This window comes from Rhinopithecus roxellana, chromosome 8, assembly GCF_007565055.1.
Source record: "Rhinopithecus roxellana isolate Shanxi Qingling chromosome 8, ASM756505v1, whole genome shotgun sequence".
Lineage (NCBI taxonomy): Eukaryota > Metazoa > Chordata > Mammalia > Primates > Cercopithecidae > Rhinopithecus > Rhinopithecus roxellana.
The window spans coordinates 69,762,671-69,776,927 of record NC_044556.1 but is presented as its reverse complement, the minus strand read 5'-3'; the positions used below and the strand labels follow the sequence as shown (position 1 = coordinate 69,776,927).

Here is a 14,257-nt window from a genome sequence, read left to right as displayed (position 1 = left end):
ATTTGAAGGAGTCTGGGAAGGTGACTCTTAGCTTTCTAGTTCTGATCATGGATGAAGGTTGCGGGGAAGGTTTGGGGTAGCTAATTCACAGGGTGTGCTATAGTATCATAGTTTATTTTTCTCTTTAGAGACATTGATGATGCCACATGCAAATGACCATATAGCCACTTGCTTACAAAACTTTACTTACTTTAAAAAACCACATATATAAGAGTAGAATGAATAGTATAATGGATTTCTATGACCCATTGCCTGGTTTCAGAAATTATCAGTATATTGCCAAACTTGTTTTATCTACACCTTTCCATCCCATACTCTTCACTGGTTGGTTATTTATTAGTATTAGTACAGTTACTAATTTTAAGTGTACAATTCACTGATTTTCAGTAAATTTATAGAGTTTTGCACCTGTCACCAACATACAATTTTATTTTATTTTATTCCTTTTTTTTTTTCCCCTGAGACGGAATCTCGCTGTGTTACCCAGGATAGAGTGCAGTGGCAGGATCTTGGCTCACCACAACCTTTGCCTCCCGGATTTAAGTGGTTCTTCTGCCTCCACCTCCCAAGTAGTTGGGATTACAGGAGTGCACCACCACACCTGGCAAATTTTTGTATTTTTAGTAGAGATAGGGTTTTGCAATGTTGACCAGGCTGGTTTTGAACTCCTGACCTCAAGTGGTCCGCCTACCTTGGCCTCCCAAAGTGCTGGGTTTACAGGTGTGAGCCACTGTGCCTGGCCAACATCCAATTTTAGATCATTTCCATTACCTCACCTCTGGGTCTGCTTGCTATGGTGATCCCCTTTTCCATCCCAGCCTGGGGCAACCACCTTGTTCTGTCTGTAGATTTGCCTTTCCTCATCATTTCAAATATATGGAATTACACAATATATGAGCTTTTTGTTCACAACATATGTATATAGGTTTCTTTCACTTAGCATAATGTTTTTGAGCTTCATTCATGTTATGTATCAGTATTTTGTTATTTTATGTTGTGAAATGTATTTCATTGTATAGATAATACCACATTTTCTTCATTCATTGATAAATTCATGGACATGTTTGGATGTTTCTACGTTTTGGCTGTTATGACTAATGCTACTGTGAATATTTGCATACAAATCTTTGTGTGGATGTATGTTTTCATTTTTCTTGGGTGATTCCTGAGGAGAGGAATTGCTGGGTCTTCTGATAAGTTTATGTTTTTAAGAAATTGCCAAACTGTTTTCCAAATGGAAAATAGCCAGTAATGTCTGAACTTACCAGTTGTTCCACAACCTCATCAACACTTGGTATTGTCTGATTTTTTAACTGTAGCCATTCTAGCATGTGTGCAGTGGTATTTCACCATAGTATTAATTTCAGTTTCCTGATGGCTAATGATGTTGAGCATGTTTTCCTATGCTTTTTTCATATATCTTTGGTGAAATGTCCATTAAAATCTACTCATTTTCTTGATTGGGTTGTCACTGAGTTGTAAGAGTTCTGAATATATTCTGTATAAACAGTCTTATCAGATGAGTGATTTGTAAATACTTTCTCCCCAATCTGTGTAGCCTTTTAGTTTTCTTAATGGTGTCATTTGAAGCACAAAAGCTTTTAGCTTTGATGACGTATAATTTGTATATATTTTTTCTTTTTTGGGTTATGCCTGTCATACCCAGGAACTTTTTGAGCATGCCAAGATCATGAAGATTTTCTTCTGTGTTTATTTTTAGAAGTTTTAATGTTACAGTTAGGTCTATGATTCATTTTTAGTTCATTTTATATACGGTGTGAAGGAACAGTCTAAATTCATCTTCTGGTATGTATATATCTAATATTCTGAGCATCATTTGTTGAAAAGACTATCCTCATTGAATTGCCTTGGGACTCTTGCTGAAAATAAATTGACTGTAAATATGATGACTTATTTCTGGACTGTTGATAAGTTCTATTAATCTATGTGCCTGTTCTTATCCTAATACGATACTGTCTTGATTACTGTAGCTTTTTAAGTATTGAAGTCAGCTAGTGTAAGTTTGCCTACTTTACTGTATCAAAATTGTTATGACAGTTTTGAGTTATTTGAACTTCCGTAAAAATTATTAGTGTCAGCTTATCCATGTGAACAAAAAGTTCTCATAGAATTTTAAAATTATTTTATTATTTTACTTTTTTTTTTTTTTTTTTTAAAGAATTGGAGTCTCACGTTTGTCACCTAGGCTGGGATGCAGTGGCACAATAATAGCTCACTTTAACCTCAAACTCTTGGGCCCAAGGGATCCTCCCACCTCAGCCTCCCAAGTAGCTGGGACATGCACCACCACACCCAGCTGATTTTTAAAGTTTTTGTAGAGACAAGTTCTCACTGTGTTGCCCAGGCTGGTCTTGAACTCCTGGCCTTAAGTAATTCTCTTGCCTCAGCCTCCCAAAGTGCTGGGATTACAGGTGTGAGTCACCACACCTGGCCGAAGGTATTGGAAACACCTGCTAAAATCCTCCAGTTTGATGCTCTCCCAGCTGAGCTATTTTGGCTTGCGCCTCAGAATTCTGATTGGAATTGTATTGAATCTGTAGTTGTTTGGGGAAAGTTGTCATTTTAACAATATTATCTTGCAATCCATGAAAATGAAATGACTCTACATTTATTTAGATATTCTGTAATTTCTTTTTCTTTTTTTTGAGATGGAGTCTCGCTTTGTCGCCCAGGCTGGAGTGCAGTGGTGCCATCTCAGCTCACTGCAAGCTCCACCTCCCAGGTTCACACCATTCTCCTGCCTCACCCTCTCAAGTAGATGGGACTACAGGCACCCACCACCACGCCTGGCTAATTTTTTTGTATTTTTAGTAGACACGAGGTTAGACCATGTTAGCCAGGATGGTCTCGATTTCCTGACCTCATGATCCACCTGCCTCGGCCTCCCAAAGTGCCAGGATTACAGGCGTGAGCCACTGCACCTGGCCCAATATTCTGTAATTTCTTTAAGCAATGTTTTGTAATTTTCAGGGTATAAGTCTGGAGCTTCTTGCCTTAAACTTATTTGTAAGCATTTTAATCTTATGATGCTATTTTGAATGAAACTGTTTTTTTTTCCATGTAGTAGTATGTTTTAATGGTTCATTCATGTTGTAGCATGCATCAGTACTTTATTCTTTTTTGTGATTGTATAATACTCCTTTGTGTGGCTATGGATATACCACATTTTGTTTATCTACAATGTGTGTGGGTGCATATTTGGATTATTCCCCTTTTGGCTATTATGAATGGTGCCGTTATGAATATTGACATGTAAGTTCTTGTGCAGATATGTATTTTTGTTTCTCTTAGATATACTAGGAGTGGAATTTAGGTGGGAAGTTTTTTTTTTTTTTTTTTTTTTAATTAGAGATTTAGAGGGTGTGTATGTGTGTACATATATTTATGGTTTTTTTTTTGAGATAGAGTCTCACTCTGCCACCCAGGCTGGAGGTGCAGTGGTGCAATCTCGGCTCATTGCAAGCTCCACCTCCCAGGTTCACGCCATTCTCCTGCCTCAGCCTCCCGAGTAGCTGGGACTACAGGTGCCCGCTACCATGCCTGGCTAATTTTTTTTTTTTTTTTAAATAGAGACGGGGTTTTTTTAGGTAGAGACCATCCTTGTTAGCCAGAATGTTCTTGATCTTCTGACCTCGTGATCTGCCTTCCTCGGCCTCCCGAAGTGCTGGGATTACAGGTGTGAGCCACCGCGCCTGGCCACATATATTTATGTTTTGAAGGTTAACCCAGGAATTTTGATTTATTTATATTTGCTATTTCATGAGTCATAGTCCTTTTAATTCTTTAATCATGTTTTCCTGTGATAATTTGAACATATTTTTAATAGCTGCTTTGAAGTTTTTGCCAAGTCCAACATCTTTGTCCCCTCACAGATAGTTTTGATTGACTGGTTACCTCCCATGTTTGGGTCACATACTTTCCTGTGTCTTTGTATGTCCTGTAATTTTTTTTTTTGTTGGAAAATCTGTATTTTGGATAATATACTATAGAACCCTAGGTTCTGATGTTCTTTTCTCCCTGAGGATTCTTGCCATTTTACGTTAGTGTGTTTAGTAACTAACACTTTTTGTTAGTGTGTTTAGTCTGTAGTAAATCTTTGGAGTCCATTTCCTGTGAAGTGTGTGACTGCTGATATCTCTGCCCAATATTTAATTTTAATTTTATTTTTAAGCCAGGCTATGTAGGGGTTAGACCTGTGTCAGCATAGCTTTGTGGTCAGCCAGTGCTCGGTCATTGCTTGTGCTTAAACGCCTGTGCATTATATGCTTTCCTTTTAATGCTGATGATTTTTAAATGTGTTTTCAAAGTCTCAGCTGTTTTAAAATTTGCCCTGGCTTTTACTTTCCTCTGAAGTCTCTAATTTCCTCTGTGCCTGTGCACTGTCTCATGGTTTACCAGGTATTTGTGGATAGCTTGACCCCTCTCTGGTCCCTACATAGATGCGTAGTGAGCTTTATGAAGACCCCCTATGGCTATGTTATTTTTCTGGATCTCCCTGCTGTCTGGTCTTTTCCTGACTTCAGCTTCAGGCGTGCTGAGCCATCACTTTTCCTTGCTATATATTTGGCCCTGAGATTGCTACTATTATTGACAATAATATTTGGGGTGGATTTTTATTTTTTTCTGTACTTCAATCCAAATCATGTTAGCTTCCTCAAAAGTGAACCTGCTGGTTTTCAAGACTTGCCTTGCCTTTATATAATTACTGTCACCACCCAGCTGGCATGGGGGTTGGGAAGAACAGAGGCAAGAACATCACAGACTTCCATAGTTCTTACCTGTGGTTCCGTAGTTTCTTAGTAGCCACTGTTTCATTTGCTTTATGCTTTTAGTCAGTTTCCAGAGCCCTCCATGGTGGTTTTGACAGATTTCTCCAGATTTATAATTGCCTTTTGGGGAAAACATTTGCTGGATCTCCTAACTTCACTATACCAGAAGTCCTTCCCTGTTAGACTCTTCATTAACAAAAAAACTTTGAGATACTATGTATCCCAAAATTTCTGTGAAATTTTTTTACTGCATACTCAGAAACACCCAAAAGGTTATTTTTGAATTAGAAATTTAAAATTAGGATTGTGTCATTATTTTACTGCTACATCCCTCTAGTTCCTGTATAATGGTTTTTGTTGTGTTTCATTAAATATTTGTTCTTTACTATTTATTTTTTATAACAGTGTTTATTAAACTAGGTAAATAAAATATTTAGGATTATGAGCTAAAACATTTTGCATTTTAAATTTTACCTTACAAGATCTTATGTTAACTAATAAACATCTCTTGAGTGCCTACATTGTTCTAAATACTTTGTATTTTTTATTTTGCATGAAATATGTAAAATAAAATAACATCTTAGTTAGAAGACATTTTATAGGTAGGTAACTTAAATCGCACACCTAGTGGTAGAAGAGGTAGTTGATAGTTGTCTTTTAACATTCTCTAGAATACTTGAAAATCTTGATTTGGTTTGGATGTTGTTTAAAAGATGGTTTAGTCTACAATAGATACTCTTTTTGCATTTTAAATTTTATCTTACAGGAAGATCTTATGTCAACTAATAATAAACATTTATTGAGTGTCTACATTGTTGTAAATACTTTGTATTTTTTATTTTGCATGAAATATGTAAAATAAAATAATGTCTTAGAAGACATTTTATAGGTAGGTAACTTAAATCGCACACCTAGTGGTGGAAGAGGTAGTTAATAGTTGAAAGATACTTTCTTTTAAAATTTATTTTGTCTTTTAACATTCTCTAGAATACTCGAAAATCTTGATTTGGTTTGGATGTTGTTTAAAAGATGACTTAGTCTACAATAGATACTCTTTTTGGAGAAAAGTTCAAATATAAGCTGTAATCTGAATATTGTAACAAAGGGCAGAATAAAGTAATACAAATTGTTGTTCCTAAAGAGAATAATCATTTTTAAAGTTTTAGTTCACATAACACTCAGGGAAGTAAAATTTGGTAATTTGAGAGGGACCATTTCCAACTTCTATTCCTTAAAATTAAGTTGACAGAGAAGGGACTTCTGATTAGGTAAAGATAGTCATTGATGGCCGGGCGCCGTGGCTCACACCTGTAATCCCAGCACTTTGGGAGTCCGAGGCGGACGGATCACGAGGTCAGGAGATCGAGAACATCCTGGCTAACACAGTGAAACCCCATCTCTGCTAAAAATACAAAAAAGTTAGCCGGGCGTGGTGGCGGGCGCCTGTAGTCCCAGCTGCTCGGGAGGCTGAGGCAGGAGGATGGCGTGAACCTGGGAGGCAGAGTTTGCAGGAAGCCAAGATCACGCCACTGCACTCCAGCCTGGGAGACAGCAAGACTTCGTCTCAAAAAAAAAAAAAAAAAAAAAAAAGATAGTCGTTGAATTTTTTTGTGCTGAAGTAGAGAGGAAATGGGGGCTTATAATTCTTTTGAGCTTTATTATTCTGTTAGTTGTGTTTGGAGGGATAGAACTGTTGGTAGAAGGTAGAAGGGAAGATATTAAGGAGCAGAAGAGCTATTGTTTTAATTATTTAAGGATTATAAGCTCTTATATCGTGATTGGAGCATTCACTTCATAAAACCATAGCACAACATCATACCACCACTACTTGTCTGATGGTATCATTCTCTAGCTGCATGTAGAGTAAGATAACTTTTTGAGGCTGAATTTGCAAACCTAAATAGGGAATTAAAATGATGGCCACATAGAGAAATCAATTTTATATTTTTTTATATCTTTAAAAAATATCTCTACTGAAAGTACCTTAATTTTTTTTTAGTTTTACCTGTATTGTATACAAGTGGTTCTCAAAGTTTAAATGGCTTCTCAGATCACCTGAGGTGCTGTGTGATATGTTGTAGGGTATAATTTGATAAAATTCAATGAATTCCTGATGGACCATCATTTATCACTAATTAAAATGACCAGTCCCCAAGGATACTGAACAATATTCTTTAGTTCGTGTTTTTTTTTTCTTCTTCTACGTTTGCTTAATGAGTACTTGGGTAGAATTAACATAATATACTTTTATAAAAAACCACATATTATTATAAACATGATAATATTCCTATTGAATTTTAAAATAATAGTCTATTTCTAGAGCAGTTTAGGTTTATAGAAAAATTGTGCAGTAAGTACAGAGTTTTCTCATGTATCTCTTCTTCCCCCACAGCCCCCAGTTTCTGCCATTAAATATCTTGGGTTGGTGTAGTACATTCGTTACAGTCGATGAACCAATATTGATATACCTATTGATTTTTTTGAAAACACTTGTCATCTAGTTTAATAGATTAGTTGTTTCTGTAAATTTTTACACATACTTATTTGGGATAACTTTTTAATTTAGTATAGTTTATGCTCTTAATGCTAATGAAGCACAATTGCTCTTATCTTTTTAGGGTGGAATAATTAGTGATAGTTCTGAGTTAATTGGTCCTGCTGAAGCTCACTCAGATTCCCTCATTGATACCTTTCCTGAATGTAGTGCGGAAGGTAAGAGATTTTAATTTTTTTGCATTTCGAAGGTTTTGATTGCAGAAGACTATAAATCATATCTGCATTGCAAAAACACAGATGTATATAGGAATTTGGGAGTATTTCACTGACTCTAAGATACTTTTTTTCTTCACATTTTACTGTCACTGATATTGGGTGCATGATATTGGGTCAGTGATATCATATTTATTTGACAGCTTTTTGTCTTAGTGGTATATAAAATAATCCTCCAATTAATGGCATCTTAGAGGTGATGAAATGTGTAATGAGTAGTTCTGAATTTGTGTTGTCTAGTGTAAGAATGCCTTACCTGGCCGGGCATGGTGGCTCATGCCTGTAATTCCAGCACTTGGGGAAGCTGAGGCGGGTGGATCACCTGAGGTCAGGAGTTTGAGACCAGCCTAGCCAACATGGTGAAACCCTGTCCCCACTAAAATAGAAAAATTAGCTGGGCGTGGTGGCAGGCGCCTGTAATCCTAGCTACTCGGGAGGCTGAGGCACAAGAATCGCTTGAACCCAGGAGGTGGAGTTTGCAGTGAGCCGAGATTGTACCACTGCACTATAGCCTGGACAACAAAGCGAGACTTTGTCTCAAAAAAAAGAAAAAAAGCCTTACTCATTTCTTTAGTGCATCTGACTTTTAGACAATTAATTTCAAGACTGGCTTTAGAGATTTAGTCATTTATCCAGAAAGAATAAACCCTAAGGCAGTTTTAGTGTTTTTGATATGTTTTTAGATAAAATGAGTCTAAATCAAATTTTAATCACTTTCATTCAAGAATGGTTAATCTCTTGTTTTATTCCTCTATTAAGGCACACTTGAATTTATAGGAAGATGAAAATATGTACATTTCAGCCTTTGGATTTCTGTAACTAGTTTTTTTTCAGGGAAGGTTACGATATTGAAAAAAGATTTGGGGACGGGTAGGAGGGGTTTTAAAATCAAAGCAGATAGATTTGTTTTATCTGGCTTAGGTTTGGTTTATTAAAGGTAAAAATAATAGACTAAATAGTATTTCTTATCTCAGTAAGAATTTATGGTGGAGGAGGATGCTTTATGAGGATGAGGCAGCCATCATCTCATTGTAGTGCTATTTTTGTGAGAGTATGTACTCTGTCATACAGCAGCAGCCACGCTGACGTAAATCTGTTGCAGTAAATTTCCATCGTGATTTGGTAATAGCAACATGTTCTTATCTATTATGTGGGCTGATGCACTTACATTTTTTTTCTTTTGGTACTACCATATTGAGAAGTGGTTAGCTTTTATTGTTTTTCATTGTACTTTCCATTGACTTAACATCTATTTATTTAAACTTTGTGTTCTGTGTAATGCATGGGGCCCACATGCCCAGGGGTCTTCATTGAGTTCTCAATACCTTTGACTCCACCCTGATTCTGCCAGGGTCATAGAAAAACATTGTTGACAGTAATTTTACTTTATAATCTATTATGGTTTTTTTTGGGGTGGTGGTGGTAAAATCATCTTTTTTGTGACCTATTTTAATCAGAGATCCTTGTGAAGGTTTGGAAAATCTAGTCCCTGCTTGGGATCCCAATGTGATTTTAATAGAACTAGTTTCTTTGGAAGGTGACTTTTCTGGATAACCTAAGCTGGCTGTTGCCTCAGTTTCCCTACTCCTGAGAAAGAGGAGTACACATTTTCCACTTGATTCCATGCTGATTCTGTGACACCCAATAGAGAACAAGTAGGAGAGTTAGAAAGATTTGTAGGAGAGGCTGGGCATGGTGGCTCATGTTTGTAATCCTAGCACTTTCGGGAGGCCAAGGCAGGAGGATCACTTGAGGTCAGGAATTTGAGACCAGCCTGGCCAACATGGTGAAAACCCGTCTCTACTAAAAATACAAAAATTAGCCAGACAAGGTGGCTGGTGCCTGTAATCCCAGCTACTTGGGAGGCTGAGGCAGGAGAATTGCCTGAACCATGGGGGTGGAGGTTGCAGTGAGCCAAGATCACACCACTGCACTCTAGCCTGGGCAACAGAGTGAGAATCTGTCTAAAAAAAAAAAAAAAAAAAAATTATGAGAGTGTTCAACGAAGAGTGCAATAGTCAGAAATGCAGAATGTTTCTTTTTTCTATTTTTTTGATAGAAGAATCAAAGGTTTTGTGATACGGGAGTAGTTATATTCTTCTGATACCTACTGTAAGCTTCTGTTATTAGGTGGGAGTCAACCATGGTGAGAGAAGAGTATCTCGGGAGCCTATTTTAGTGTAAGGCAATCATGGATGCAAGTTCTGCAGAGATCTTTCTGTTCTTTGCTCTAGTCTAGGCCAGAAGGGGAGAAGCATAATTATTAGGAATGAGTTTGCTTGGGATGGTATTCTAAAATATCGATGGCTGTTCAAGGTGAACAGATGGCTGTATTAATGCTAAAGGAGACACAACCTAAAGCCAGGGTCAGCATGTAGTTTATTGTCCAAACTGGGACTCTTCTGAGAATCATAGACAGTGCTATGAATAGTTATACCAAGGCCGCGAACATGACACAGGACAGCCTCAGGCAGATTGAGCTGTAAGGGTGACCCTTCCTAAAGTAGTTGTTTCAGAGTTTACCTCTGAAGTTTCAAAAAGATGTGTTTTCTTTGGAAGGATTTACCTTTTAGGAATGTGCTTTTATGAAAGAAAGTGGGGCCAACATTTCTGTTAAAAACATGGAAAACGACTTATGACATTTAAAAAGAATGTTGACATTTTATCCTGTCAGTGCGGTTTAGTTTTTCAACTACGTTACCATCTCTGAAACACACTGTGATCCATGAAGAATGAAAAACATGGGACTGGTAATGCTGTTAATGGTTATGTTGTTTTTCTCCCCTCCCTTTAAAAGTTGTATGCCTGGCAAATTAATCCTGCGGAAAGATACTAGGTTGATAAATACAGGTAGATCAATGTGTCAGACAGCTTGCAAATTCATTGTTATTTTAGAGGGAAAATGGCTTTTAAATATCCTGAGGTTGTTTGGCATAGTGGGAAAGTGGAAGATATACTTAATACCAAAAGGTCTGCAAACTCTGGAGACAACCAGGGAGAGGAACATCTAGTAGCAAAAGAGCAGGAAAGTCAGCAGCCAGCCAAGCCCCACAGGTATGCAGCAAAATGGAGGGTTGTTAGAGGGATCGTGGTGACAAATGCTTCAGTTTTGGATTTAGAGCTAAAATGTGAGGAAGTGATTCACCTTTTGAAAACTTCTCTAAGTTTACTGTTTTAAGCCGTGTTTTAAAGGTGGATTGTCATTTTTCATATTTGTGAATTAGCTAGCTGGTGGAGTGAGCCGGAGGGGGTAAATCTTAATATATAATCTGCTGTTTCAATGTTCTTTAGTTACAGTTAGAGTGACATGGCAAGTTGATCACTTCTCAGAGAACAGATGTAGAGGTGAAGTGATCATTATTTTTGTTAATACCTTAAAAATGCAGTTGACAGATCCTAATATACTTTGAAATGAAAGTTTTCTGAGGAAAACATGAAGATCTGGATTTCTGTTTATTTGTTTTGTGATAGGGTCTCACTGTGTTACCCAGGCTGGGTGCAGCCTTGATGTCCTGGGCTCAAGTGATTCTCCTTCCTCAGCCTCCTGAGTAGCTGGGACTACAGGCAGGCGCAACCATGCTTGGCTAATTTTTCTTTTTAAATTTTTTGTAGAATTGGGGGGGGGGGTCTCACTATGCTGCCCAGGCAGGTCTCGAACTCTTGGACGCAAGTGATTCTCCTGCCTTGGCCTGCCAAAGTGCTGACGTTACGGGTGTGAGCTGCTGTGCCTGGCCTGTTTTTAAAAATCACGGTTACTTTGTAGTAGCATGGGATAGAGAAACCCCTTTAAGGTTTTGTAAAAAAATAATTTGGTGATAAACTGGTAAATATATTTTGTTTAATATGAAATCGAAAATTAGGAAATTATTTAGTAGGTTTTTAAACAAAAAGTTAATACTGTTTTACATTTTAAAAATGAAATCCTGGTTACTCTTGATCTCCTTTGTTCAAAGAAGTTAAACTATATTTTTTCAAAGATGAAAGAAGATATAATTTGTTGCTAACATCTTATTTCCATTATGTCTCTTTCAACTTACGTCTTTTCCTTGAATTAAATTTAGCTGTGAAGTTACTAGGACATTTGTGGAAACCTGCCCAAATCGGTGCTTATCAGTTGAGCTCCTTGACATATTTCTCTCACCTGTTGGCCTTTTTGAAGGGCGTAGATTGCTTCACTGCCATGCTGGCCTCGATATCAGAGACTTGGATGTTGGTATAGTCTCATGTGGCAACCTGTGTCATTTCCTCTTCCTAACACATTACTTTTCAGTTTGAGGAGGGACATTTTTTCTGGTTCATGCAGCAAATGAGAGAAAATAATTAGGTAATTGTAACCATAAAGAAAAGCTGAGTGATCAGCTTATTGTATGTAGCAGATCTTAAGAATGAATATACTTAAATGTCTTCTGGAATAACAAAATCTACCCCCGCTTTTTTTTGGCTGGAAATTGTGGATTAAGAACTCCCCAAATGCTTATTGTAACAATTGTAGAGATACAAAAGGATCTATTAAACTGTCTTGAGTTAACCATTTTAAAGTAAATGAAATGTACATTTTGAGAATAGCATCTGTTGCTGGTCTTTGTAACGGATCCCTTAAACGACATTAAGCTCAAGATTTGTATGTTTATTTGATGGCAGGTGGGGGTAGATTTTGTTATTCCAGGAGACATTTAAGAATATTAGTTCTTAAGATCTGCTGCATACAATAAGCTGATCACTCAATTTGTCTTTGTGGTTACAGTCACCTAATAATTCTTTCCCACGTGTAGACATGAAGATTATGATTAAGCTGTGTTAAATTGAATGGTGTTGATTATATTTAAAGCACTGGTTGGTCTAATTGGAAAGGTGTATAGTTATTTAAGTTTGAAAAAATCTTCTGTATCAAAATACCATTTATTATGTCTTATTATTTGTGTTATTTCATTTAATAGATTTAAACTTTGACACTTTGAGGAAGGTTATTTTAAATAGGAATATTTGTCACATGATTGGTTACTTAATAACCTAAATCTATTTTCAAGACAAACTTAAAGTCTATTTACTACATGGTGTAGTTTAAGCTGACAAAATATAGAAAGTATGAAATATTAATTTAAATGTAAATGTATAGAAAGTGCAAGTAATTTAAATTAAAAGTAAAATTAAGTGCAAATGTCCACTAGGTGGCACCATGAGAACTCTAAATCTTGTTACTGGCATTTTTCTAGGCCCTTTGGTGTTATGTATATTAGAATATCTCTTGCATACTCCGCTGAAAGAGATTCTGTTTTGTTATGTGCTTGTTTACCCAACTTAGTTTTATTCTCTGACCCTAATTGAATTTTCTTTGGTAGTGGAGCTTGACAAAAAAGAATAGGTCATTTTTTTTCCCCCAAGATAATCACAAATGAGAATGTACCAGTGTGTGTAAATTATACACATGACACCGATGATAAATATTGACTCTTAAAAATTCTAGGGCTATTGAGGATAATATTGGATATTAGGAGTTTGGGGGTTAGGTGGGACAAATAACAGATTATCATGGTATGCTATGGGAATCATTAGAAATGATATACATAAATGTCTTGTTTTACAATACAGAGTTTGAATTTCAGAGAAGTTTAGCCATGTGCCTAAGGTACTCCAGGTATTTGATAGCACTTACAGAACTATATTTTGAAATGAAGAGATTCCATTTTATGGAGAGGAGGCAGGGAGAAGGCATATTTGGTATAGAAAATTCAGCATGAGCTACTTGCATACTGGTAATGGGCTTGATATCCTGGAGTCTAGAGAAAGTTATGGAGAGTAGCAGAGTACAAAGTTCATTTGGTAAAAAATGAAGCCAAGCAATGGATCTTTATTATGATAAAATAGCAGTATTAGGGTTGTAATTAAGATTGCTGTGTTGTTTTCTGGGCTTATTTTGTTGTTTTACCAGATCTGTATGAGATATTCTGATGCTCTTTTCATACATTTTCAAGGAACCATAGACATGACCCAAGAACGTTATAAAAATGTGAAACTTCAAAGGAAACGTTCTTTTTTGTAACAATAGCTATTACTAAATGATGAATAGAGAATTACATACAGGAATCTTAACTAGCATTAAGTTTTAGATTTAGGTATTCACTTAAAATCATATTTATAAGGGCTTCTTTCTTAATGGAAACTGATATGTGTGTCTTCTACCTTAGGGTAACCTTTGTTCTGCTGGCTAGATAACTTGCTTTGTGCATGGAGCATGAGTCATTGCTACTAGGAAAAATAGAAATTCCTTTTTGTTGACTATGGCAATATTTGAACCTCAGGGCTCAGTGAAAGCTATCAGCTAATAATAATGAGGCCATGTATTTTATATATAGTCACCCATGAGAGACCACCTGTTGTTCTAAAGGAAACCGATCTCTTTTTACAGATGGTCTTCAAATACAGATTTCTGATAGTTTATAGTATAAAGATTTATTCTATGGCAACTCAACCTGTTCCCCTGGGGCCTGTCTTTCAGAGATGGTGTCCTAGACAGATTTCACTATACTGCCCTACTCTGAGCAGTTCAAAGCACAGAGGTAAGGGTAGGTAGGTGAACTGGGATGCTAAATAAACGCCTATGTCTGTAGCTGCTTTTTAACAAGTCACCTGGGGCCCTCTAATAGCCCTGAGACTTGAATTTCTGTGATATGAACCTGGAGGCAGAATGCTTTCATAGA

General features: G+C 36.7%; 1 protein-coding gene across 9 annotated transcripts in view; it reads left to right on the top strand.

Moving 5' to 3' along the window:
* The window catches only part of RPS6KC1 (ribosomal protein S6 kinase C1), a 219,633-nt gene that overhangs the window by 62,797 nt on the left and 142,579 nt on the right, over positions 1–14,257 (top strand). For all 9 annotated transcript variants that reach the window (XM_030935916.1, XM_030935919.1, XM_030935918.1 and 6 more), the window contains one exon: positions 7,409–7,502. In XM_030935916.1, coding sequence (XP_030791776.1) covers positions 7,409–7,502 — 94 coding nt within the window. The remainder of the gene's footprint in view (positions 1–7,408; positions 7,503–14,257) is intronic.